The 27,670-nt window shown below is 47.3% G+C and overlaps 1 protein-coding gene across 1 annotated transcript in view; it reads left to right on the top strand.

The window, feature by feature from the left end:
- Window positions 1-20,853, top strand: part of WDPCP (WD repeat containing planar cell polarity effector) — a gene marked incomplete at both ends in the record, with an annotated part of 133,043 nt that extends 112,190 nt beyond the window's left edge. The window contains 3 exon segments of the mRNA XM_079532782.1: window positions 14,162-14,285; window positions 19,397-19,491; window positions 20,642-20,853. Of these exon segments, the coding sequence (XP_079388908.1) occupies window positions 14,162-14,285; window positions 19,397-19,491; window positions 20,642-20,853 (431 nt within the window).
- Between the last annotated feature and the right edge of the window lie 6,817 nt (window positions 20,854-27,670).

Raw genomic sequence — 27,670 nt, forward strand, 5'->3', positions numbered from 1 at the left:
ATGCAGGTGAGTTTAAGAAGTGGAGATCAGATAGTCTGCATCAGGGGAGAGTTGTAGATATGAGTTTGGAAAGAACAATGCTTGTCAATAGGAGACGTTTTGCACATCTGCTGTCTGATCAAACAAATAAATAGAAACACTGGAGGACGATTTATTTACTACATTCTCTTTCGCTACGTCCTGTGCTGCACTACAGGCTGGGAATACCATGGAATTGCTGCAGGCAAAATTGAAGGTTGGAACTGTTTTCCTCCAAAGGCTGCTCAAGAGACTGCTTGACAGTTTATGCCCAGGAAACTCCTTTATCAAAACCAAAGGTGTTTGATGACCTGATTGTAGCTCTTGTCGAATGCTTTCAGCCTATCAAAACCAAATGCCCGATAAAGGCCTGTCTGCTGGTGTTCTCCTTTGGAGAAAGCCATAGGGGAGAGCTCAGTGGAGTCCAAGAGGAAGCTTTGCACCCATCGCTGCCGTCCTCCTTGGGCTGTCTGAAGAACTAAATTTGCCTTAAAGAAGAAGTAACATGGGTTGTTAGAGAAAACACATTGATGGAAAACCGATGGAAGGCACTTAATACAGTGCAATGAATACATCAGAATGAATGGCTTTTTTCCTCATTTCAGCTATTTGAAATACAGTTTCTTTAAATATTCTTCCTGTGGGTTAGTTGGCACTGAAACTTCTTAAAATCTCAGTGCTGTGAGACTGCTGCAGCTCCCAAACTCATGCATGAATGGTATCTGAGTTCATGATCCCAAGAAGTCCTGAACTGTGCTAGATTTCAAACTGTAAAATTTAGTCTTAAAAACAGATCATGAGGCAACGTTGGTTATCTCTGCATTGTTGATATTATGAAATGGCAAAATATTATAATAAGATGAAAAGATAGTATTAATAACAGCTTAAGCATGTATGATGATCATTATAATTACTTATTTACTGTGGGTACACGGTAAGTGTCCCACCTTATCATCTTTATGATTAAGCAAAGAGATTGATTTCTGCCTCCTACTTTCCTAGCCCAGGCCTGGCTGCAGTCCGTGGCATTTGGACTCCTGGCTCGCACCACAGGCTCCCTCCTCTTGCCCGTGTACCCAATACTTTTGCTGGATGTAACCTACCTTCCTCTGCTACATCATACTGGGATTATCTGCATACCTCTGCTGAATTTGGGCATTGGCTTTGCTAATATTCTTACTGCTGAAAATTTCCCCCTTGGAGATGCTCATATATGCCTGAAGTGCACAGGTGAACAGCACGTTTTGGGGCCATCCCAGAGCCCTTGCAGAATAACCTTATTTCACCTCCCGTCACTGCCCTGACATGAGCCTGACATGTGCTCACCCTCTGACTGCAACCCACAGAAGGAGGGATGTGGAACCCAGTCTGAACTTCCACTGAATCATCATCTCAATCTCATTGCAAAATTTCACCACCTGACTACCTAAACAAAACAAACTTTTAATAACCAAAAGGAAGATGTTTGGTACAATTACTAATTATATATATATATATTGACTACATAGTAGTAAATTTTAGCCAAAGAAGCCAGCCACGAGGTGCTTACTGGAAGCCCTTGCTTTTTGCCTGCACGTGGGAAGGCGTTTAGCTCACAGCGTGAACGTGGAGCCCATGTGCCTGTAGTTGGCTGTGCTGAAAGACTGTGCTGCTGCTGCCTTTTAGGCAGGCAGGGAAGAGTTGGGCCTGCAGCACTCTCCTGCAAACACAGGAATAAAATATTATCGAGAATTTTAGTAGGAAAACATGCCTGGAAAAACTGCTGATATCCTCCAAAATTCCTGAAAGAAGTACAAGCTTCAGTCAGTGCCTTATTTTCACATACTGTTATCAACTGCACTGCCCCAGCCTATTTCTCTGTGTGCCTGGAAGCGGTGTTGCTCACTTACAGGACCAGGAGCAGCCAGCAGGTCAGTGACAGGCCGATGGCAGTCCTCTCAGTGCAACCCCAACCTCCTGAGTGACTCTGGCCAGCTCATTTGAGCCCTCGGTGCTTTCATTTCCCTTTGGGGAGCCCTCTGTGACGTGCACCCCTCCTTCCCACAGCATCCCCACCGCAGCCCTGGCTTCTTCCCATCACTTTTCCAGCAGTGCCCTCCCAGAGGCAGGAGCACAACCAGGCCAAGTCCGTTTTCTAAGCTCACTTATTTTCTGTGATTTGGAGGAATTTTTACAACGCGCCGCTGGGAAATGAGCCGTAATATTCTTGTTGCTATCTGCCGTTAGGTGTCAGTGTGACAACAACCATGATGCACAAAGGCTTTTCTAGGGGCGGGCAAGACGCTCCGTGCTCAACTTCTCCTTTCGGGATCGGGGAAAACACAACATCCAACCGAGAGGAAGGGGAAGGGAGAACAGAGCCAGCATCACCTTCTTTCAGGTTTTTCCACCGCCTGATGGAAGCTATTTACTAGCAGATAAGTCTGTTTGCGTTTCATTCCGTGCGTCTCGGGGCTCCCGGTGCTGTGGTTCTCAGAGAGGTGCAATATTTACCAAAGCAGGGGAAGAGCTGCTGCGCACACCGCCCCGACACGCTGTGCTGGGGCAAAAGACACACTCGCCGCTCTTGGTAATTTGCAGTCTGTAGGAGGTAAACAGCTCTGCCCATGCACAACTGCTGAAGTATTCCTGTAAGGTGATGCCTGCTGAGGTTGGATAAAATACTGGCTCAGAAAAAATAGCGAGGAATTCCGTTCACTCAGAAAGAAAGGATGAAAATGATGTTTTTTCACTCAAAATGATCCATTATTTCAGTGTGTGGGTGGTATGCAAAGTAAAGAAATAGTAAAAATGTGATACACGTGAAGGGGTTTGTTTTTAAGTCAAGTTTCAAGTGCTTCCCAAGATGAGATGACAAACATAGCAAACAATTTTTGTTTAGATGGGAGTTTTTAAACTTAGTACAGGTAGGAAATAAAAATCAGTTTTGGCCAAAAAAAAAAAAAAGTCTTTGTCTGAAGAAAATTATTTTCAGAAATATTCTTCTGATCCCTCTGGTGTTGAGAATATCCCAAGTACTTGTAGGGTGACATTCCCCCCCTTATTTTTGAAGCCACCATTGATTTTGATCAGATTTAGGACAGGGCAGTGCAATGGCTAACTTACATTGGCTTTCCCAGGGATCAGGGAATCTGTTGTGCAAGAAAACTCTTTGAGGACTGCTTTGCCTTCCTCTTGCCTCCTTAGGAATACAAGAGATTGTGAGCATTGCTTAACCTTGTTGCCATGATGATGTTCTCCCATTCCGTACGCTTCTGGTCTTGCCTAGAAAGCTGTCTCCAGTGCTCCAGTGATTTGCACCCTAGAGCAGGACAGAGGCAGTGGGGGCAGGACAGGCAGCAGCCAGGCAGGTAGTAAAAACCTCTGCGAGATGTGGGGTGTGGGCAGGGCTGGTGCTGGCATGTAGGGGAAGGAAAGGATTGCTCCAGTAATGCAGGAATGTGGAAAGATGCTTTGTAAGGGCAACCTTTTCCTATTGAGCCTCACTTGCTTTCCATGGATACGAAATGCACTTTAAATGATGAAAGGAGCAACACGGTATTCAACAGATATCAGAGAATGCAGGCTGGCTTAATTACCTCCTCTTAAAAAAATGTCTTTTTCTACAAAGGTGAGCATCTGTCTGAGACAGAATCTGTTCTCCGAACTCCTGTTGTGCGCTTCTGTGAGAAGAGTGAGGGAATGAAAAGAGGGCCAGGGAGATGATCCAGGGGAAGATCCACCGGGATCTTTCTCTTGGGCTTTTTCCTCTGTTGCTCTCACCACCCACCAGCTCCCTGCCAGCAGCCTCTGTGCTTACCTGGCCATGGCTGTCTATAAGGCCTTTGGGCACCTGAACCAGGTGTCAGCAAGCCCATGCAGCCAGCCAGGCAGATGAGTGACAGCCCCAAAATGCCTATCAGGGAGAACCTGCCCTGATATCTGCTTCAGTGCCTTCATTAGCCACACCTTGCTGCTAAATTGTCAAGTGTCAGTCAGGGTGCTCCAGAGATGGCTACAACAAGGCGTGCTCTAATACCCCAACTGCTTTCATGTCCCAGTGCCTTCGGGTGCTTTTAGAAAACGCATCCAAGTTTCATCTCATGCAGTGGGATTTAGCCAAGAGACACCGAACAGAGCACCGTATAAGTGTCATTAAGAGAGCATTAAGCAGGATGTCAGAATGTATGTTGTGTGCATGTGTATGTGTCTGTGTGCATACACATAACTCAGACATATACACTTTTGGCACCAGGGAGGTTTAAAATAGCACATCAGCATCAAACATGGCAAGTTTTGAATTCATCTCCTTAGCACGGCCAGTTTTGTAGCATCATAGAATCATAGGGGCTGGAAGGGACTTCTGGAGACCATCAAGTCCAACCCTCACGTTTCCTGTGGTGGATGTGCACATACAAACCTGACAAAGCTTGGCACTCATTTTATGGGAACTTACCCAAGAAATTCAAGACTTTATTTCATAATTCTTAAAGGACAACAATGACGACAGAAGTAGGAAGTGAATATTTTTAAGTGGAGTGAAAGAAAGCCAACATGCAAGCATTTTAAATTTTGGTATATGTTACATGGTAATCAGCTTACTGATATCAGAATAGGTTTAGTCTACACAGCCTTCCAGCATAAGCCACTTCTTTTCCATGAGTCCCGCTGACTGTGTGTGAGCACATTTGCCTGGCAGAAGCCAGCAAGCACTGCTGATTTGTAATTATTGTTTTGTTTACAGATGGTATTCCCATTTTTCTATTATTTGGATTAGGGAACCAACCAGTCCCAACTTTTTCTTCATTAAAAGTAAAAGAAAAAATCTCCTTTTAATAAGTGTACGCTTCACACTTTCAAACTTCAATAGCATGGAATGTTTCACTTGATCAGAAAGCTGATTTAATTTGCTGCTAGGTTAAATGTTAAAGGTTTCAGTCTTATGACCATGAATTCTCAAATTAAATTCAGCGCATTGCTTAAATTTCTAGCTGCAGTGCATTTAGGCTAATTGCTTTGGTAAGTTGGATGCTTAGTAACTACCACTCTTCTGAATTTTCGTCCTTAGAGGAGAGCAGTGAAATAAGCCTGAGGGGCACAGGTGGGCTCGCCTGCTCTTTGCCATTCACCTGTGGGGTCTTTGGATATCTCTTCCAGTCTGACCACATCCTTAGACCATGTCTGATGAGGCTGTTCTGCTGACAAGGGAGAGAATTTAAACACCTGTAGGTTTGAGCTATTTAAGCCCAAATCAGTTTTGAAGCAACAAGAAAGGCTGAGCAAAACGGTTCAGATTTCAGTCAGTTGTCAGCTAAATGTGTGCACTGGGCCTTCAAGTATTTGGCCAGACACATCTTGATTGCTTGGCTTTTGTTTTCACCCTTGGAAAGTCAGCTGGATAATAGCCCCTAGCCAAAGCCTATTCTGCAGTGCTGTAAGTGGGCAGGGCCTGGGGGCCAGCAGGAGAGCTCACCCAAAAAATACCGAGCTATCTTGACATATTTCCTGATTTTTTGTCTGCCAACTTATTTGCACTCCTTCCTTACATTAACCATAAAAATCGTTCGGTCTGAACTTTATCACCATTGATGCTCTTCCCTTTGGAGGAAGCCACTATGTAAAGCACAGGGTGATGGAAGCAGCAAAGGAAACATCTGCTAGCTGCACATGGGCAAGCCCCGAGCACTTAGCCTGAGTACCTAGCTTTCTCCTCTTTGTTTACAGCATTTTAAGGCTTTTAGTTCTCACGCAGCATATATGTCATTAAATGTCCGATGCCTCTTTGCACACGTTGTTGTGATGGCCTGTGGCAACCTGAATTAATTGTTTCTGTAGTTGGTGGTGGTTACTAGCAGTAATTATTATAATTTGCATTTATAAAAACACCTTTCATCTAAGGATCTCAAAATGCTTTTGCACACATTTAATTAAGCTTCACAACATCCTGTGAGGTGTCAAGAGCATAGTTATATCCACTTTTACACTGGATTCCCCAAGAAAACAAGGTCAGTCTCTACCACGGTGGGTGTTTGGGTCACATCACATTTGCACTGGGTGGAGCAGGAACCAGCGGTGCCAAACTTGGTCACTGTCCATATCCCACATCACTGTATGACCACCACATACACTGGCAGAGCAGCGGAAGCCCAGATCCCTGGTCTGAGAGGGCCAGCTCCTTTCCCTGGAGAATTCAGCTACAGAAAAGTCTTGAGACGAAAAACCAATCAGCACATATTGCACAAGACAACCCATGCTGCAAAGATATCTATTTTCCCTCATTTTCTACCATGAGGTTTAAGCCTCTCATTGCAATCTGCGCCCAGTGACACATGGCTACTGCAGCTGAAGGCAAGAAACCAGCTGCAAGGAATGTGAAGTTGCCCTTTAGGAGACTCTCACCTGTCTTAGAAGAAACTGCATGCACTTCACCGCCAGTCTTGAATCAACTCTATGTGCAGTGAGCCCTCCCAGAACCAACCACATCCAAGGTTACCACTTGACCGTGGCATATAGAGGTGAGGACAACACAAGCTTTGGCACTTGAGAGGAAAGCAGCAGAAGACAGTTTTCAAAAGCCCATTTCTTCTTCATAAATTTGTAAAAGTGTTGTTTGAACTGAACCCAGCTCCCTGTAAGCTCTGGATGAGCCCCAAGGAAGGTAGGTCTATGTAGGTGCCTGCACGTTGGCTAAGAAGTCCGTGGCCATGCCCTCAGAGTTCTTCACCATCCCCGTCAATTTATAAAGGCTTGTTTACATATGACAATACCAGATTAACTATTTTGAAAGAACTTTGCCTGTGGATGCATCTAATCCAAAATAAAAGCCGTGTTTCTAAATTAAGTGGACTCACAGGTAGGGAATGATCGTTCTGAATAATGTGAGAAAGAAAGTTATTAGTCTATAGATCGTTCTGCCAGCTTGTTCTGAAGCGGGCTGCCTGGCTGATGCCTCACAGTGCTGCAGTATTAGGCAGGGACACAGTTGCATATTCATCAACAACCAAGTTTGTTGTCAGCACAACCTTTTCTCAAAGGGGGTGTGCCAATGCCAAGCAAGAGGCACAGTGTCCTTGTCCAAGGTCTTGCACAGCTCTCTGTCCTCACTTGGTGTTATTTCTGGTTTTACCTAACAGTATGAAATCATTCTGAAAATATCCTTGTTTGTTTCTAACAGCAGAAAACTCAAGTTGGGAAAGGCTTTGATGTGTCCCACTCCACTCATAGGAGATGCCAGTAGCAGGGAGGCTTTGACCTGGTGCCACTGGAGAAGCACCCCAGAGATGCCAAGAGAAAAGCTTAATCATTCCCAGAGCATTCTCCCAGGGACAGTGTTGCTTACTCCCAAATCCTTTCAGTTCCCATAAATCAATTTATGGGATTCATTCTGCTCCCATGTTTCTCTTATGACATAAAAGCACACATCATTTCATTTGGCCTGACACCATCTGCTTCACTTCAAGCGGGAGAGTGGCCAGTAATTGGGCTGAGACTGTTTTTAGTGACGGTCCTTGTAGGTTTTCTTCTTTTCCTCTGATCCCAACATGTTTGTCTTTACAAAAGGGAAGGGAAGGGAAGGGAAGGGAAGGGAAGGGAAGGGAAGGGAAGGGAAGGGAAGGGAAGGGAAGGGAAGGGAAGGGAAGGGAAGGGAAAAGAGAAAAACAAAAAGAAAATGCAGGAGCGACCTGGGTCTTGCCAGAATACAGTCCCATGGGAATCACAGCATCAGGCCCACAGAGGGTCCTGCTGCAGCTACCAGAAAGCTGTGGCAGTAACTTCAAATCAGCACTCTAGGGTTTGTTTCTTTTTTGGGGAAGTTAAAAATTCTGCTCGAGTTATCTCCTATAGCAATAATGACTCCATGGGTACTATGTTATCCTCTTTGGACCTCAATCACTCCCAAAGATTCAAGATGAACTCTGCCTGCCCAGGTACCAGAGTCAGTGCCCCGAGGAATTTCTTCATATCTCAGGGATATGCAGGATGTGTACTCGCATGCCCTCGCTGCCTCTCAGCACCAGCTGTACATGCAGTTTTGTTTTGGGAACCTGTACCTCCAGTATTGCAATATCTCTTTCAGTCTCTGTCATCAAGAGTTTAAATACAGTTCAGATCAGTGTTAGTGGCCCAGCTCCAAAAGAGGAGAATTGCTGCAATTCGTTATCTTGACAAATTAACTGGTCTGAGGCAATTCCTTTTTGAGAGAGATACAATTAGCCAACTCTTGAACTCTAGCCTTGCTCCAGCGCTATGGCAAAGTCATGCACCTGCTCCAGAAGTTTTGATAATACAACTAAGTACAACTAAGACATTTCCACCTGCAAATATATTCCTGCACCAGGAGCCATATTAGTGTGCCATGGTCATGCCCTGCTGTCCTTACACTGCTCTCGTACCTGCTGTAGGGTGGGCTGATACTGCAGCTTCTGCTGTAAAGGGATCTGACTTCAGCCAGCTGAAAAAAGCCTGTATGAAGACTGAGGTGATCTTGTTGAGTAGCACCTAAGGGATGGTACTGGTTGCGATCCCTCAGTCTGTATAGACCTGGTGAAAACAGGATTACCATCAGGTGTGGGAGCTGATGCTACAGCTTCTCTTCCCTCCTGTCTAGGGGAACAGTTTTTTTTTTTTTCTGTCAAGCAAAGGGAAGACATCCACAGCTATGTCATACTTCCAGCCTCATATGGGTAGATGCAGTTCCCTTCCCATTTTCCTTGGAAAGCAGCTCCTGCCCTCCGCAGCAGCTCACCCCTGGGCATCATCTTCCTTTGCACAAGCACTCCCAGCTACCATGAGATATCCCTCAACCATTCATCCAAGCCATTTTTGAAGCTTTGTATGGGATGATAAAGCTTTCCTGCAGAAGGCTTGTGTCTGCCTGCAGCCTCTTTGTATGGATGTGGTGGCTCGGAGGCTCCTAGAGCTCCACTTTGAATTCCAAGCCTTCAGCATTCAAATCATTTAACCCTCAATTTCTTTTCCCCTTTATCAGTTTGGCCAATTTCCAGCTGGCAGTGTTCATTTGCAGGCTTCTATCCCGTGTCTTGTGCTTGCAGATGCCTCTCTGTCTCAATTAACTCCCCAAAATGGTTTTCCTCTCCCCTGGCTGGCGTATCCCCTCTCTGCTCTCTGCCTGCAGGGCAGGAGGTGGCAGTGAGCAGCTGGGTCCCTGGACTGGAGGTGCCAGGCAGAGGGTGCGCCCAGCATGCAGTGTCAGGGTGAGCAGGAAAGGAACACACTGCTCAGCAGCACTTGCTCAGATGCTCTGGGCTGGACCTTGCAGTGCTGGAGGCCATTGGGCCTCTGTGGCATCTCTGGAGCACCACAGAAGAAAGATCAAGTCTTCCTGGAGTGCTTTTGCTGAAATGCTCCAGAGCATGCACCAGATAGTGGGAACGTCAGTGCTCACTAGCACAGCCTTACTCTGGAACTAGATAGTCATGTAAAATAGGATAAAAAGAGATTTGAAGTGCCACTTACCGACCAAAGAAAATGCCTAGTCACCTGGAGCATCCTCCCTCCTGCGCCTGCTCTAATTGCTCAACATAAGCAGCCCTGGGCGGCCAGGCTGAGCCTTGGCACTCCGGTTCCTTCTCGGCACTGCGACTCCTTCTCATACACTGGCAGTCGAGAGGAGAGCTGCTCCCTGCTGCCAAGAATATAGGCAAACTTCGCACAGTTTGAGCAACCTGATAACATCTGGAGACACGAGCTCTCCATTGCTGAGACACCAGTCAAGCCTTTGGGTGGAGAGGGCCTGGAGTCAAAAGCAAATCCTTGGCTGTTCACGTTTTCTGCTGGCGACCCATCACAGCTTGGTGCTACCACTTCTGGATCGTTCCTGTAAGACACACCTTTTTCTTTAAATTAAGTACTATTGGCACTGCTAGCATAATTTCTGAGGAACCTGATTACCTAGGCTCCAGGGAGATATAAAACGATCTGTTCAGCCTGTATAGTGGTTAGCTTAATCTTGTGTATAATTCTAGCAGAGCAAATGAGTAGTCAAGATTGAAATCTCTGCCGGAGCTAGCAAGGACTTGGCATTTCCATGCAAAGAAAGCTTAAAGCCAGGTTTCACTTGCAAGCTGCGGAAGGCTGCTAGGTGCCATAGTCTGTCTGCCCTACTCAAAAAAAAAGAGTTGTTTTTGAATGTTAACTGTTTTTTTAGTATCACATCGCTTTTATTTCAATTATTCCTCTTCCTGGCACACCCACCGAAGCCATTTTGCTGCTGCTAATGTGCCTAATATCCAATCAGTGAAATAATGACATGTTGTGCTCGTGCTAAGAGTTGTTGCTGCTTAGTAGTGATTGAAGTGCCTTATCTTCTCAAGTATCAAATTGTTAAATTACAGCACAAACGGGAGATATTCTGATTGAATGTGCCTTTTCCAGCTCTCAGCAGCAACAGCTGTTCTCAATAGGTTCTGAAAGTACTGTAAAAACAGTATTTCAACAAGTAATGTTTGTCAAATGAAGGCATGGCAGCTCTGGGAATTAACAAAATAATGTAATCTGAAATAAGAAGCCATAGAAAACCAGAACAGAAGAAGCAGAGTTTGTATTCCCAACACCCCTCAACAAAGCTGGCTGCTCTGAAGTGGTTTCCCTGCAGGAAACTAAATGATTTTAATGGACTCTGTTTAATTTAGAAAGACAGTGTTGGGAAAACAGTTGTTCCCAAAAGAAAGAGAGCTGCCCGTGTTCCTGTCAGTAGTGATGTTCCCTCTGATTTGGTGTGTGGAGACGTAACCCATTGGCTGTAGAAGCGCTTCCATGTAGGTTGAGTGGCACCTCTTGCTGCACTTACTTCCCTTAGAATGTCTAACTCAGCATGAGAGATCAATTCCAGCATGTCAAAATTATAATAACAAAATAGAGAGTGGCTCACATAATACCTGGAGATGGGTATTTATTAACGTGGAAGAAGCTGCTCAAGTAAAAAGGGAGTTTTGTTGAACTGCCTCAATAAAAAGGTGTGATTGTTGAGGCTGTTTCTGTGGTGTTTACAGCACTCCCTCTACCTAACCATCTGTATTCCTTTGCACCTTTGATTTGTTTCATTCCAAAACAATGCTGTGATATACTCAATTCTTCACCAAGAGGAGCGGCGTGCCTGAAGTCTGCATGGTTCACTGGGAGTTCATTGGTATATATTTGCAACTCCTGAAGCAAAAACCTGATATTTTATCTTTAGCAGGAGTTACATTTTTTTGAACTTATTGAATTTTTCAAAGATCAGCATGAAGAGTTCGGATTAAATGCTTGCTTCAGCGTTTTAAAGGTTCCTTGTGTCCCCGTTGCCTAAGGAGGTCATGCATTAGGATTGCTCTGTAAACATCAGATTGTACAGAATTGGCTCTGCATACCATGCCGAGCACACAACGGAGAAGTCAAATGGCTTATCATTCACTTATCAGCTAGTTTATTTCTCGTACCAAAAAGGCTGGATTTTTACAAGAGCAGCTGCTACTTTGTAAATAATGTAATGACTTCTGTTAAGTAGAGCTGTCGGGTTTGCAAACAATATTCAAAGAAGGTTTTCGTTTTGCTGTGTGATTGCATGCTTTCAGATGTTGGTTTTTTTTTTTATCCCTGAAAGCCCAGTGGAGGAGGCTGGAGAATGGAAACAGCCTCTGATTTGCAGACACTGATCCAATGGAGGATAGACACAGTTAAATAGCGATGCAGGGAGGGCTGAGGTCTCAGAACCTGTGTGTTGTGTTCGGAGTGCATCCTGCTCCATAAAGCATAGGAGAACTTTCAGGGGTCTTCCGAAGAAATATCCTGGGCTCTTTCTGCCTGGTGCTATAGGTGGATTAAGAGCAGCCATCAGCAAATTGAGGAAATGCAGAATGCGCGTTGTATGGCAGTGCGGGTACAACATTATCCTGACACTATTTGTGACAACTGGGATTTAGTAGATAAACATTTCCAGCATGCTTTAATTCATATTATTGCATCTGATAAATAACTTTACTGAAGAAACAATGCTAGCCGAGATACCAACTCTCAAGATTCAAATCCCCTTCTCACAGGGAAAATGGGCCAGTGTCCCACAGCAAAAGCATGTGTGTCTACTGTAGGGCACACACTTCAGGTTTTGTGGCTCTGAACCATGTGTGGCGTCTGATCGTATCTAATGTCACACTGCAACACCACAGCTGTACACCCAGACAGGACAGGCTCAGTGTTAGCAGCCTGACTTCAGTCTCAGCTATTGAACTGAGATATGAAAAAGCAAAGAAATCCATTTGTATTCTGCATAGGTGAGAACTGCTCTCATCCCCAGTCAGGGTTCTGAGCAGGGAAGAGAACATGTGAGGCAACACGACGATGGGAAGAGGTCAAAGCTGACCAAATCTTATTTCGGTTCTCAGTACGCTCTCCTCTCCTGGGATTTCTCAGGCTTTTACCAAATTGGGGGTTGGACTCGATGATCTCTGGAGGTCCCTTCCAACCCCTCCAATTCTGTGATTCTGTGATTCTGTGAAAATGCCATTGCTCCTTGGAGTAATGGGAAGCTGTGGAAATCAGGTGTTGGTGAAAAGAAATGAAAAAAGAGATGAATGACACCAGTTTGACTCAGCCTGCATGGTTTAGCCTTAACATTTAAAAAGCTGGAGGGTTTGAGGTTTCCAAGCACTTAATGAACAGGCAGAATGTGGCAGTGAGAACCGTATTCCCAAGCAAAGGGTATCATCACCCATCCTGCGAGAGCACTGCTGGATTTTGTCTGAGCATACAGCAGCAGGAATGCTGTGTAAACCACTTCCCAGAGCTCTTAACACACACCAAAAGCAGCTTTTCATGTGCCTTTTAGGTTGCTGTCATTGTTTCCCTTCTTCTCATGACTGCTCACCACACAGGCCTCAACAAGAGACCTTCAGAGGAACCCGCTTCACTTGCCCTAGAGCTTCCTAGACATTGAGCATTGCTTGTGTTTCTTCCCTCCTTTTTTTTTTTTCTTCTGTTTTTTTTTTTTTTCTCTTTGTATTTTTTATTCAAGATAAAGGAAAAAATGCACCAAAGCTGGTTTATTATTCAAGGCAAGTCTATTATTTATTTATCGCAGTGTTGTGTGCATGCTTGGAGGTGTGGCCCCTGACTGAGTTGGCTGCTGGCAGTGATTCTCTACATTATTCCCTCCTTGGGAAAGGGCAGCTCCAAAAAGATGGGATACTTTAGGAAGCCCAGTCAGCTGCTATACATCACCCTCCTGCACATCGCAGACGTTAATAGTATCTGGGTAGCATGGAGTGTAGGAATAGTCTGCAGCAATCTGACAGCATTCATTTTTTAGGACTGAGAGATGCAGAAATGCTTACAAGTAGCTTTGCCCTCCTAATCTGGTGAGCATCCTGAGTCCCTGGTCAAAATGTAAAGTAGCAGTATAGCAATGCTCACAGGAGCATTATGTTCTCTGCACTGCCCATGGTGTTGCCATGGGTATCACACAGATTAGCTTATACAGGATCCAGGAAGGCAGAGAACAAGGGCAGAAAAACAGGATTAAAAAAAGAAAAAAATAAATAAATGCAAAAAGGTCTTATGATTTCGAGAAAAAAATCTTTGAATGTCTGTATCTGTAACAGCATTTTTCCTTAATCCAAATTCTGCCAGCCTGCGGCTTGATTATGCTATTTATTTAAGTGTCACACCTTGAATATACAGTTCCTCCTCTCTGTATTTCCAAGTTCTTTTGTATTTTGAAGCAGTTCCCCTCCCCAAAGGGTTCAGTCTGGAATTTGGGAATAGAAAGCCCATCCTTCATGTCCTTCACCTGAAGGCTTCGGGACTTGATCACTGACTAAAATATTTTTGGAACAATGATAAGAATAATTCAGGAAAGGTGATGATGTGGACATGGTTAGTGGGCATGGTGGGGATGAGCTGACAGTTGGACTGGATGATCTTAGAGGTCTTTCCAACCTTAATGACCCAATGATCCTAAGTTACACAAGCATGGGGGTCCTGTCCCATCCCTTTGTACTTGGATCCTTATGGCAGCTGCTGGTGGTTAGCTACATGGTCTCTTTTTCAGGGAAAGAAGTCAGGAGTGAAAGGTACATAAGCATGTGGTTTTCTGCGACACCTGACAAACAGCTGGCAGTTTGCTTTTCCATTGAGCCGGCCTGATCCCATAACTTGCTTGGTCTTGCAGAACTCCTGGGGCATGCAGATGAAGAGGATACATCGCACGAGGCCTTTGGTGGTCAGGTCCCAGAGCACCAAACTGAGCGCGACGTGCCCACAGCCAGCCCGGCTGTGCTGGCCTCTTCCCACAGGTGAGCTGAGCTGCTGTGCTTGTTCCTGCTGGCTCCACTTGTCTTGCACCATCACAACCACTTTTGAATTAAAACACTTGGGTAGATGGGGGCCTGCTTCAGTAAATGTGCAGAAGAGAGAAATGCAGCGATGGAAATGCTGTGCTTGGTAGGTGGGGTGTAAGCAGCTCTTCTAAACATCCAGTGTGATCTTTTCTGGAGCCTGTAAGCTCGTCACCAGCTCTGGGATCAAAATCCCCAGGATGATGTTATGAGAGCACGCTTCTGCCGAAGTTGAATAAAACCTGGATCTTGTTCACTGTGAGAGAAACTAGCATGCTAACTAACGTATCTAAAGGGAGGTGGGAGGCAAATGGATGAGGACAGGCTCTTGGAAGTGTGTGAAGACAAAGGATAATGGTCTAAAACGTGAACATAGGAAGTTCCATACTAACATGGAAGAACTTCTTTACAGTAAGGGTGACTGAGCACTGGGACAGGCTGCCCGGAGAGGTTGTGAAGTCTTCTTCTATGGAGATATTCAGGACCCATCTGGATGCCTACCTGTGCAACCTACTGGAAATGAGAATGAAACAGTTCTTCATAGAGATCAAAAAATAGTTTGTTTCTCCTGTTTTCCCTGATAAGAAAGAAATAGTTATTTGTTTATAGTGAGTATATTTTCTGTCCTTATTGTATGTAAAAACATTGTTAGTAAATTTAGCATGAGTACAGCATTGAACTTCCACATTGGTGAGTCATCCTGTTTGCATACAGTCGTGCTGAGCACATTCTGTGTGGGCCACAATCACATTTATGGCTCATCTCTCTGGCCAGGATACTCCAGCATTACTGGAGACTTTGCTGCCTAATCTGAGGCATCAGGAAACATCCTGCTCTGTGATGGGTAGATGGTTAAGCAGCATTTTAGGAAGTGTCTTTAAATTGGCTCAACATAGGAACCCGAAATTAGAACTTACACGCTTTCTGTTGCCTCTGGGAATTCACCTGAAACATGGCAACAGTAACACCTTAAAATACTGCAAAGTGCACGGAATGGCAGATGCAGAGTGCCTTGCAGCTGAGCATTTTAGGAAGTGCACAGCAACATTGTTATTCTAACCAGTTTCCCACATCATAAATGCATATCTGACATTTTCACTGTCCACTTCTCCACAGCCTTCAACCACTACCTGCAGTTTCAAAATCAATAACCAGGACGCATCCTCCCCCCTCCAAAGGCCCTCCATTGTTCATTAGCTTGGCCATTTTTTTGTTTTTGTTATTGACTTACACAATTCCTCATGCTGTTTAATGCTAGTTTTCGGTGTTTATGTATTCTGCTCACCAGTGAGATAAATGTACAGCCTGAATCATTTCCTATTTGCTTCTGAAGTCTTTCGAGACAAAAAGAAGAGAAGAAAACTCCTTTTTAGTAATAGATTTACTACAATTTCTTTCTGTTCCCAACCCCAGGCATCATACAGCCTCCTGTCCTGGCCAAGCCCTGCTTTGTGTGTATTATTGCAGGCACCTTGTTGATTTGCCTCCTCAGCATCACTGAAATCCATGAGACATTGTCACGAAGGTCTTGATTTGCAGTCTGAGGAGCAACATTAGCCTGTAGCTTTTGTTTGCTTTGTTCCCCTGCACATTGGCATACCATGACATCATACAGCAAATGTCGCTTGTGGTTGCGGTGATGAGCTCAGCTCTGTGCTCAGGAGGGTTGCCCCAAGCTTAGCACAAGGGGAGGTATTGCTGCTCTCGTTGTGAGCTGCCCAGTGTTCACCAGTGCCACAGGTCCCTGCTGGGTCATGCACCACAGCCTTGAAGCTGGATCTGACTTAACAGCTGAACCTGCTGTGAGAAGCGAATGGGACCAGATGGCCTTCAGAGGCCCTTTCCAACCTAGCATCCAACTTCCTAATGTTCTTTGCAAGTTGAGCATCAATATTTGGCATCATTAAATCCCCACAGCCTTATCTGTGCAAGTAAATCAGAAGTTTCACAAAATCATGCTCACATGCACATGTATGTGCTCACATATACTTGGCCTGCATAAATTCAGATGTACACAGCAAAGTTACCAGGCTGTGCTGCCTTTGGCGAGGAGAGCCCCCTATACCTCTGCAAGACACCACAGTGGGACTTTGTCAGTCTTTAGCAAGAACAGCACTCAATGGCTGCTCATTGTTCTTTCCCAGAGTCTTTTATTCATCTGCTTTGGCTCTATGTCTTTGGACCAGCTAGTTGCATCCCAAAATCATTGGCTTGTGTCACTGCCAAACATCACCACCCATCAGACCCAGAAATGGTCCCGAATTTCTATCTCACCCAAGGTTCTGGAAGATCATATTCAGCACATACCTCAACTGCTTCTCCTGTATTTAAACACAGACCATCCTTCTGTTTTGGAACAGCTGAGATGTATCTCATGAATTGCATCTAGGCAAAGGCCCCAGGCAGGCTCTGAAGACAGAGCTTAGCTTAATAAACCTGCTACTGATGTCCCTCAGGGAGCATATGTGTAACAGAAGTGCAGTTTTCAGGCTGCATAATTAACAAATCAATTAACTCTTAACACTACCATCTCCTTTCTGGCTCTGCCTAGCGAGGAAGGGCAGAGCCTGTGACCAGGACCAAAATGATAGATCCTAAAATAGTCTTGAAGATATATTTCCCTGAGAACCTATTGTGGGTGAACTCCAGCTGCTTGTTTTGCCCTAACAGCCAAAAAGCAGAAAATTTCGTTTGGGGCTAAAATGAGTATTACAGATGGCAAAGAAAACTGGAGTAACTCTGCAGTGTTTTATGGAAGTAGCACGTGATGGCAGTGCTGACATGTAATCAACCTTCCAGTGTGCACAGAGCTGTGGCTGTGAAAAGTGCTGGGCAGTGCTCCAGGCAGGGCAGTTTATTTGCTGTGTGGTTTCTTGCACTGTACCACAGAACAGGGAATGTTTTACAAGTCTCATCTCTGACTTAGGTGTTGACCATTGTCATTCTGCCCTTCCAAACGGCAGATATGCTACAGCCCAGCAATTCTTGTTCTCTCTCATTATTCTTTTTTTTTTTTCCCTATTTGTTTTTCTATTTGTGGAGATGCTCTGACCAGCATAACTCTTGTGCTGCCTGTAAATAAGGGCAGTTTTTGTAAGATCCGATATTTTTACAAGATCTCAGTCTTTTTTTATCATAAAACTTTCCTGTCTCTTTTCATGTACTGAAGAACAGACGTATTTCTACTCCTCTATGAAGTTGCTATGCAAAGCTCAGAGGCATGCTTGTGTATTTTGAACTGTAAACCAGTCACACCTCTTGAAGCATTAAGAGTAGATCACCGACCAGTCTTTCCTATCCATATACATTGGCAGTGGAATCAGCATAGAGAGAAAGAACCAGAGAACTCATCCTTCAACCCTGCTCAGCCCCAGTGAAGGCAACAGGAGCTTCATGTGCATCAGGAAGGTGGCAGGAGCAAACAGACGCAGTACGTCAGGCAAATTAATTAGCACGTGCACAGCACCTTGACGATTCAAAATTAACTCTTATTAGCCAATACGTGCTCAAGATGCATTGAGGTGCACTGCACAGCCTCTTGATTCCAGACAAAGGTCCTCTTGATGAAATTAGAGTGCTATATGGCCACATTAGCTCACTTGAAGCACGAAAAGTTTTGAAAAAGAAATTTGGCTTTGTCACATGAGCACCACGTAGACTTAATGGAAATTTTTCCAGCATTCACAAAACAAAGAAAAATCAATACAATGTCTGCCAACTCTTCCACTGAAAACATTCTATAACCTACAGCGCCGAGAATCCCGAGCCAAGATAAACCACCGTCGCTGACAGAAAATACTGACAATTATTTTGCATTGATTCAATTTGGCCCAGCCTGGGCTGACCTTGTTTATTCATCTCGGTCTCCTAATTCATATTAACTTGGCATCTGGATGGGACATGTGGCACATGGGCTGAAGACCCACTTCACTATCTTAGGCTCAGATAAATGCAGCGCATTGAGTATTTCCAGTGCCTTGAGCTCTTAGGTAGATTTATATGCATTAGACAGAACTGGTTAAGTTCCTTTTATCCCCGCTGGGCTTTTCATGTCTGTTGACAGTAAAACTGGAAGCCGGGTAAAAGTAACATCTTCTTCTAAGCCTTCGGATATACATGAAATCCTCCCAGCATTGGTCAATTTTAAAGACATGTCCAAAGAGGATGGACGGTTTTAAGCTCTTTTAAAACATAAAAATAGAAGGGTTATGGCAATTTGGCAGCCAAAAAAGCAATTTACGGGTCTCGGCAGAATCCAAGGCTGCATGTAAGAAAGCTGATCAAGGTACTACAGAGCAGATAGTGGGGTCAAAGAGCAGAAGAATCTCTTTATTTCTGCAACCAGCATAATCTGGTCTCCAATGAAGTTTCTTAGTTTCTTTTACTGAACCAATAAAGCTTAGTACAACCTGGAGTTGCATTACTGCAGCTTAAGCGTGGCTTGGGAAAGCAGATGAGGAGCGTTGCTTTTAGTTGCATGGCAGATGCCCAGCTGCTTGCATAGCCATCTCTCCACTGGTAGGAGGGTGTATGGGAACTGTTGAATCATGGACTGAACCACTGATTGATCACCTGGGAAAAGCACTGAGTCAGCCCTGGGAGCACAGGTGAAGGCAATTCAGCTGTGTGACCAGAAGGGGTGTGGAGCCTGGCTACACCTCTCCCAGACCCCATTTAAAGGCTGACTGCCACTGGGGAAGAACCTCTTTCTGGAGATTGTTTCCTTTGGAGTATTTTTTGCTGTGTCTGGGATATGGGTGAGCATTTCATTTATTTTGATTTTCTCTTTCCGTCACCATAGTCTTTCTAATTATAAAATCTGTGAAGTATCATCCTAACCATACCACTCTACTACCTGTGTATTTGTTGATTGTACAGAGGGGAAAAAAGGCATTGGGAAAACCGAACTTTTTCAGTTTGTGCCTGTTGTCCCTTGTCCTGTCTCTGGTTGCTGCTGAAAAGAGCCTGGCCCCATCCGCCCATTAGTTATCTTATATGCTTTGATAACACCTGCTCTGCAATACCTCCTTTGCTCCCTCCACTCCTATCACATTTGCTTTCTTTTTAAGATCCACTTGCTGTGGACTGGTGGAGGATAGTGATGGGGAGCCTGGAGCAGGTGTCACCTCCCTGATGGAGAAACCCTCTTCTGAGCACCAGGAAGGTAAGCAGCCAGGTTGCTTCTGAGTGTATGCAGCAGTATGGAGATGGAAAAGTAACAGTGATTAGTATCTGGACAAAGAGTTGGGTTTAGGAATTAAATAAGCCTTGAGCTTCTTTTGCACAGCAGGAAGAAGGACTTCTGCAGCAGGTGCCAGCTAGAGCTCCTGGTGCCTGCTCTCAGGTCAAAAGTCAGTCTCCTGATCTTGTGAAGCTCCTGATCCTGCAGTGCTGTTCCAGATTTGACCCAGTCAGAAGACAAGCAAGGTGTCTGTTAGTTCTGGTGTTGCTCTGGGTGTGCAATGGCCAGGTCCCCCAGCAGCTTTAAGTTAGCAAAGCAGCAGTTCACACTGCTTCTGCAGCAGTTGTGCAGCAAATGCATGTAGCTGTCCTGCTCCTCCAAGGCCAGATCCAAAGTAGCCTAGCAGTGTAATGGAGTAGTGCTCCAGCAGAACACTACAGCGAGAGTCATCCTGCAATCTCAACTGGGCAGGGAGAAGGGATTTTTTTGCCCTCTGTCTTGCCGGGTGTCCATTGCCTGTACAATGGGGCTGTAAGAAGGGAGCCAGTCCCCTACCTTCCTCTAGACTCCCTCCCCTCAGCCAGAATGCCCTGCCTGGAGAGACAAGAGGCCACCCCAGCTGGCACCAAGCGAGGCACTGATTGCCTGCAGCGGGACTTCTCTCTGACGTATGCAGCTGGTAATTCTGCTCAAGCTGTAACTTGAAGCCTCACCCCCAGCACCTCCAACAGCACAGCCCTCACAAGGCACCCCACAGCTCCCCAAGCCCGAGCAGTGCACTGTGAGCATCCCACTGCCAGCAGCACCCATGGAGCGGGCGCAATGTGAGAACCCAATCCCATTGCTGCCCCGTGTCTTCAGTTTGCCCTGTGTGCACAAATCACTGTTGCTTTAACGTGGCGTAGAGTTTCAAGGAATATATGTGTCCTACATGTATGAACCTGCAGGAGCGATGTATTAAATATTTTAATTGAGCCATTGAATAACAGGATATAAAATAGCTGTGTCCTATCAAAAAAGTGAAAGAGTTACCTAATGCCGTGCCCTTGTTTATTTGGATTTTTCAACGAGTTCAATGGAATGTAAATAACATGGTGATCTTCTGTGTTGTTGGTTTTTTTTTTTTTTAAAGGAAATTTGAGAGCAGTTCCTACAGAACAGGTAATGCACATCGGATTTATTTATTTATTTTTAATTCCTGCTTGTTGTTATTTACTCTTATTTTTGCAACTTCCTGAAACTCCCCAAGCCTGCTCCTGCAAGCTGCCTGCCTGCAGGCTCTCGCTGGGATCGGTAGGAGGGCTCTGCGTACTGCATGGTCAGGACAGGGCTGTGTCGGATTGAGCGCGTGGCAGTCAAAAATGGTCATCATCTACTGGCTGCTGAATAGAACACAAGAAAGCCCTTACTGTCCTCAACCCACGTTCATATCAGTGAGTTAGCTGGCACATGCATTGGTGCTTTCAAGCAGCAAGACTGCTATAGAGAGGAGTGAAATCCTATCCTGGGTTTTCATGATCACTTGAAGCTGATTTAACTGCAAGGTGCTGCCAAAAAAAGATGGCCTAGCTCTTCTCCTCCAACCAGCCTCAGTCCTTCTCCCCTGTGGCAGTGTGGGTGCTTGTTCCATGGCCAGGAGCCGCACAAGTTGGGAGGGGGGGGAACAGGATTGTGCCCCATCCACAAGCGTAGCAGCCACCCATTGTGTGTAAGGGCCTGGGCTGGTGCCAGCTTGGGTGGCTCGGCGTTGGTGCCAGTAGAGCACATACATCGCCTGATGAGTCAGCAGCGTGCTGCACTGAAGTGCTCCTCCAGTTCTAGTTTACAGGGGGAAAAAATACATAAAATACAATCTGCGTGGCAGCAGCATGGGTAGAGGCAGAAGGCTTTCTCTATTTTAGCCTCCTCCTGATTACAGTTCTTGTTCAAGCTCTTATTTTTGAGGCTGAAGTACTCAGTGTTTGGCCATGGTACAAACAGATCAAAAAAAAAAAAAAAAAAAAAAAAAAAAAAGGAATGCTTCAACCTTCCAGCGAAGCAGGATGGCACTTCTTTCTTTCTTTCACTGCAAAGCTGTGCCAAGTGAAATCGTGCTCTAAGAGCTGTTCTACCAGTCCTGAAGTGCTGGAGAACACATGCCTGCCCCACCTCTGTAGCATTCAGGCCGGGTGGAGGATGGGGGTGGCTGGCAGCGGGTGACGGAGTTCACTGTGTTGGGACCAAGGTGGTGGGCTGTCCCCTCTGATGGCCTGAGGATGCAATATGGAGTGAGGTGGGGTTGCAGGAATGGGCTGGGGACATTAGTTGGCTCTGTGTTCTTCCTGAGCTGGGCGGAGGATGCTCCTCGCCCCACGTGAGCAATTAATCAATCCAAAAGTTAGTTGGATTGTCACCATGGCTGTGTAGATGAACAGGTTGTGTTGAGGGAGGAACAGCAAGAAAAAGACCTTGTGTTGTGTAAATGAGCTCAAAGACAGCAGCTGTGAGCGGTTGGGGCTGTGGGTAGGCGAGATGTGCTGAGGGTGAAGGAGCCCTTTGTGTGCTCTGGTGTGGGGCAGAAGAGCCATCCACGTGATGTTCGCTCGGTGCTGCTAGGTTGTTGTGACCTGTGATGGTGCTTGGAAACCTGTGTTCTGGAAGCTGATGCACACTCTGGTCCCCTGTACCCTCCTGTTTGTTACCCACCCTGAGCGCTGCCGTTCATTCTGCCCATCCAAAATCACCCCAAATCCATGCTCGGCAGTAGCTCTGGTTCCTGGCAGGGTGCTGGACTTGGCATTTCAGGGCCAGATCTGCGCTGCCATTTTGTGTTGCCCCTCACAGAGCCGTACCAGAGCATCCGTCCCCAAGGTCCTGAGGCCTGCACCCTCCTGCTCCCCGTCCCTTCACCACCCCAGCCTATGCATTGCCTCAGAGGGAGCCCTCACTGTGCCGGGCTCAGTGCACTGAGGGGAGCATGCCAAGGCCCTTGCACAGACAGTGCTGCAGGATGATCTGTGTGAGCGTGAGGGGGAGGATGTGTTGTGTGCCCCTCTGCATTGGCGAAATGCTGAAGTGACCCAGCACAAAAAGCCTGGAGTTTCCAGTGAGAAATGCACCTGATGTGGGCCCAATCCTCCTCGCCCGCCATGCTCTTGGCTATGAGAAAGCTTCCTGTCCCCAAGGCTGCCAACCTGCCTGGTGCTCAAGCAGTTGGATGGGATTGATTTCCTTGAGGAAAGCCATGGCCTTCCAGCGCCCAGCTCAGAGGCATGATCATGCAGGGGCACATGTGAGGTGATGGGTGAGGGCAGTCCCAGCTTGCAGTTTGTGTTTGGCCCCATCTCCTTGCTCTGAGCACGGAGCTGGGCCAGGTGATCCCAGAGGTCCCTCCCTGCATGCGTTACTCCACATGCTGAGCATCTTGAGCAAGCTATTTAGGTCAGAGCCTCTGTGGAGCAGCACCCAGCCTCAGAGGAGTCAGGCCAAGCCGCCCTGCTTACCAGCCTCAGTACCTCTGGAAAACATGGATCTCAGCTGCTTTGTTGCTTCCATGTTGGAGGTGAATCTTGCTTACTTACAGGAACTGGAGGTGCTGAAGGCAAAGTGCCTGGTGACTGCAAAGTAACTATTATAATATGCTGTTACTCAGCTGAATCACTGTCGGCCAGAAAGGTTTTGCACAATGCTATCTGAGGGAGACTGGAAGGCATTTCCAGTCAAAAGGAGCACTGCCTATGGCGCCAAACGGGATCCATGTCTTGGTCTGGGATCAGGCAGCCTCAGCCTGCAAAGCCAGGTGTTTAAAATCAGGAGACCCTGGGTCCGGGGTGGTATCCCCTCCAACTCTTTCCCTACTTCCGTTGGCTACCAAGACACTCTTGGCAGAACAAGTGGAGGCCCTGGGGAGCAGGCTGCCAACCTCTTGATGAGGTTTCTCCTGTTTTCTGCTCCTGGAGCCTAATGGAAGTAGACCTGAGGAGGCTGAGCATTGGGACCATCCCATTGACACACAAAGTCCCATCAGCTGCTCATGGTGACTGCTGCGATATCAGCTCCCTGTTCATAGAATTGCTAAGGTTGGAAACAACTACTATAATCAGCAAGTCCAACCTCAACCCATGCCCACTGACCATGTCCCTCAGCACTGCATCTCCACGTTCCTTTAATGCCTCCAGGGACATCAGCCCCACCGCTGCCCGTGCAGCCCTATTCCTGTGCTGCAAAACCCCACTCTCATCAGATGTTGATGGCTCCTTTTATTGCTACTTTGGGAAAGGTGCACACGTCGGGAGGGAGCTCCAGCCGTGATCGCTCCTCATCCTTTGGTTTGCATCAAACACCCCTTTGGGCTCAACGCCACATCACAGCCTTCCCACGCCGCACCACCAGCTCTGCCTTGCTGAGGCCAGATAGGTTTGCAAATAAGTTTTCTAAAGGAGCGTATGCAAAAAACACACAAGCGGGTAGGTCTGCAGTGCTCAGCTGGTGGGAGTTGAACGCTTCTCTTCAGACAGAGCACAAGTCACAAAGCTGGGGCATGCAAGCCCCTGAGCCTGGAGAAGTGAGGACCTACCCAGCAGCCTCGGATCCCAGACAAGTGTGGCTCTGCTCCGCGCTGAGAGGCTGCTTCCACCCTGTGGGCAGAGACAAATGCTTTGGGATGGGGCAGGCAGACATTTCCCTGGGTGTTCGGCTCCACACCTGGTTCTGCTTGCATCATGGGGAGCCAGTAGCTCTGTGTAACCCAAAAGAAAGCAATGACTCACTGGGCTGCAGCTCTTTCCAAGTATTTCACGCATTTTGCAGGCACGCTAGCCCGTGTTATGAAATGCCCTCTCTTTGCGGTGCATGTTGTCATGTCCTGTACAAAAACTGAGGGCTCAGTTTTCCATTGTGCACCGGCACAGCGCAGAAGGAGGAGGTAACGTGCACATAGTTCTGCCTCCATCGCTATTTGCATCGTATTAGGAATGCAAAACGCCATCCCCACACCACTCTGACAACCTGGCTGGCTCCCCGCTGATGTTAGCCCAGCCATGAGGTGCTGGCAGAATGTTTTAATTAAAATGTTAACTAAAATATAAAGTTTCACGCTCCAGCCAGGACTGGAGGGGTGGGAGCGGGGAGAATGTGGGGAGCGGTGCCCTGCACCATGCTGCCGGGTCAGGGCTGTCCCCTGTCCCTGGGCGGGTGGCAGTGGGAGCACCAGGACGTGGTCCCCATCCATGCTGTCCTGATTTTCTCCTTGCAGGGGCCACGGGGCAGAGGCTCTCTCCAAGTTGTGCACCTTGGGCTGGTGTGACCCTTTCTGTGGTGTCCGTGGAGAGCCCACCAGGCACAGCTCCAGGCGGAGAAGAAGACCTATGATGGCAAGCATGGCCATGCCCCACATGTGCCTACATCTTGGTGACATTGTTCCCGTGCCACTCACTGACATTAACAAATGGACTAATTGCAGCTCCCTGCTAACTGCATGGACTGGTTGCACTGGGCGCAGCCATAAACTTCTCCTATATTATATATTTTAGCAATCTGTGCTCGGAAGCAGATTTGAATTTCCACTTCAGGCTCCGAGAACCGTTCCATTGAGATAGGGGCCGATAACATCTCCACTCAGGATACCTCTGTGCCTTTCGCAGTCGGCGGCGTTTTGCTAAGAATGCTCTCCATTTTCATATCTCGCTGTATCATCTCAGCTGAATAACCATTATTTTGCCTTTAAAATAAGACGCGGAGCCTCTTAAGCACCGTTCCGTCGGAGCCCCGATCCCAATCGGCCCCTCGCACCGCGCCGAGGGCAGCGAGCCCTGCGGCATCGCCGGGTTTAGGGCCGTGAGGGCGGGTTCCGGGGCTCCCTCCCCCTTCCATCCCATCACCATCGTCTTAAAACTGTTTTTTTCTGTCCTGAAAAGGAAGGTGAGCTGTAAACGGTTTTTTTTTTGTTTTTTTGTTTTTTTGTTTTTTTAAATCTGAAGCGATTTGTGAGCAAAACACCTGTATGGAGCACAATAAAAGATGTGTGATTGCTGTCGGCCAGCAGTTCTCCCCCAGAGCCCCGAGCCCGGCTGTGGGGCGGTGCGCAGGGACGGCAGGGGCAGCGTGGAACGCAGAGCTGTGTGCTGAACGGCAGCCACGATTCTGTCAGCGCGAGTGATGGTCTGTGTGAGGGATTAATCCGACACCAGACAGGGATTCCTAATCCTTCGCTATATCATAATCTATTTACTTTGCATGCTAAGAGGATTTCGGCTTAAAAATATACAGGAAGTGATACTAGAAATGTACATAAGATGCAAAGCGCCGTTTCCTAAAATCTCACTTTTTTTTTTTTTTTTTTTTTTTCCCCCCCTCCATAAAATCCTCTGGTGGTTTTCTTGCAAAAGTCCCATCCTGGAGGAGCGGGGACTGCTGTCCCCAGCACACAGCCCTGCGCACTCCGAAAGCTTTTGATGCCCGACCGAGGGAACGGCGTTGCACCAGGAGCGCCGCTGGCACTTCCCAGCCGGGGCTCGGACCCAAGTGGGATTTTACATGCGGTTACCGCTGCTCTTGTGCCCGAATTAGCGGCGATGAGATAAGGTGGAGCGCAGCGGCGGGGCTCCTCTCTCGCCCGCTGCAAGACAATGACCGGAGCTGCCGAAAGCGGCTCACCGCTGCCCGCACGGCACTGCGTCCGGTGGGCGCTGGGACAACTTTTCCCTGCGTAAAGAAGGGCTGCGAGGGCACCGGCGCTGGGACGAGCACAGCCGGTGCCGGCATAGAAACCCGACGCCGCTCCGTAAATGCTGTTCTATCTACAGCAGGTGGCACAGGATGCTCGCTGCCCGCGTCGCCCGGCGGTGGCGATTCCACCTGCATGCTCTGAGATGGGCGACCCAACAGCGCTCCAGCTCTTCCCAAAGCACCTGTAGCACCCCAGTGCCTCTGCTCCCCCCACACTGGGGACGCGCCGGGCTCCCGGCTGCACTGGGAGCTGAGACAAGACCAAGGCTGGAAAATAAATGGGGATTTGGGGGTGGAAATTGCCGTGAGAAATAATCCCCCCTCCCCTTCCCACCGAGTCGCAGCCGACAGCGGGAACAGGGAAACGCCGGCAGCGCGTCTGAGGTCGCGGTGCCGAGCACCCCTCTGTGTGCCCACCGTGCTGTCGGTCCGGGGTGAGCCATGCATCCCCTCTCAGCACAGAACTGCCCGTTGGTCCCCAGCGCATAGCGCCGCATCAGCAGGGTTTCAGCCCTTTTGGGAAGCTCTTGCCCACCCCGCACGGGGAAACGTGGTGCAGCCCGGCCAGGGAACCAATTAGCAGCGTTAATTAAGAGCAGCCTGGAGCCTGCACCCGCAGAGAAGTGTCCCTGCACAGCCTGTCCTGCTGGGAACCCCCGGAGAGAGAGCATGGAGAGTGAGCACGGGGTTCGATTTGGGGTCTGTTGGTGGGCACTGCATGGCTGAAGGATCTACGGGGCCACGGCAGGGGGCAGGAAACCACCTCCCCTTCCCCACATTTACCCCAAAGGAGCTCAGCTCCCTCCCATTCCCCCATCCCTCCCTCCCCCCCCAAAAAATAAAGTAAAAACAACATAGAAAAAAAAAAAAAAAAAAAGAACCCAAAACTTTTTTTTTCCTGTTTTTCTTTCCTTTTTATTATTTTTTTTTTTTAATTTTTTCAAAAAGCTTTTTGTTTTTTGGTCTGCGGGTCGGCCGAGCAGCCCTTCCCTCCCCTCCTCTACCTCCTCCTCCTCTCCAGCCCCACCGGCCCCTGGCGGACAGACGGATGGACGGAGGTGGCCCCGGTAGGGGAGAAAAACTGAGAAATAAAAATAAAATTTTAGGGAAAAAAAAAAAAAAAAAAAAAAAAAAGAAGAAGAAGGAAATGTTAAAGTTGCATTTTCGCATTGGGTTCATCGCCATCGACGGTGGCCCAGGAGCATCAGCTGAAGGGAACGGCTGCAGCGCTGGGCTGGAGCCGGTGCTCATCCATCCCAGGAGCACGGCCAACCAGGAGCAGGGAGCCTTTGGGTTTTTGTGTTCCAAGTCCTCTTCCGTTCCATTTAAAAAAATAATAATTATAAGAACCCGGCCGGAGGGGCGCGGGATGCAAATAAATATCAGTCAGGAGAGACGGGGCCGCTGCCGAAGCGGGGAGGAGGCCTGGGGTGGGGGTCGGTGTGGGGCCGGGCCC

This window comes from Tetrao urogallus (assembly GCF_951394365.1).
Source record: "Tetrao urogallus genome assembly, chromosome: 2".
NCBI lineage: Eukaryota > Metazoa > Chordata > Aves > Galliformes > Phasianidae > Tetrao > Tetrao urogallus.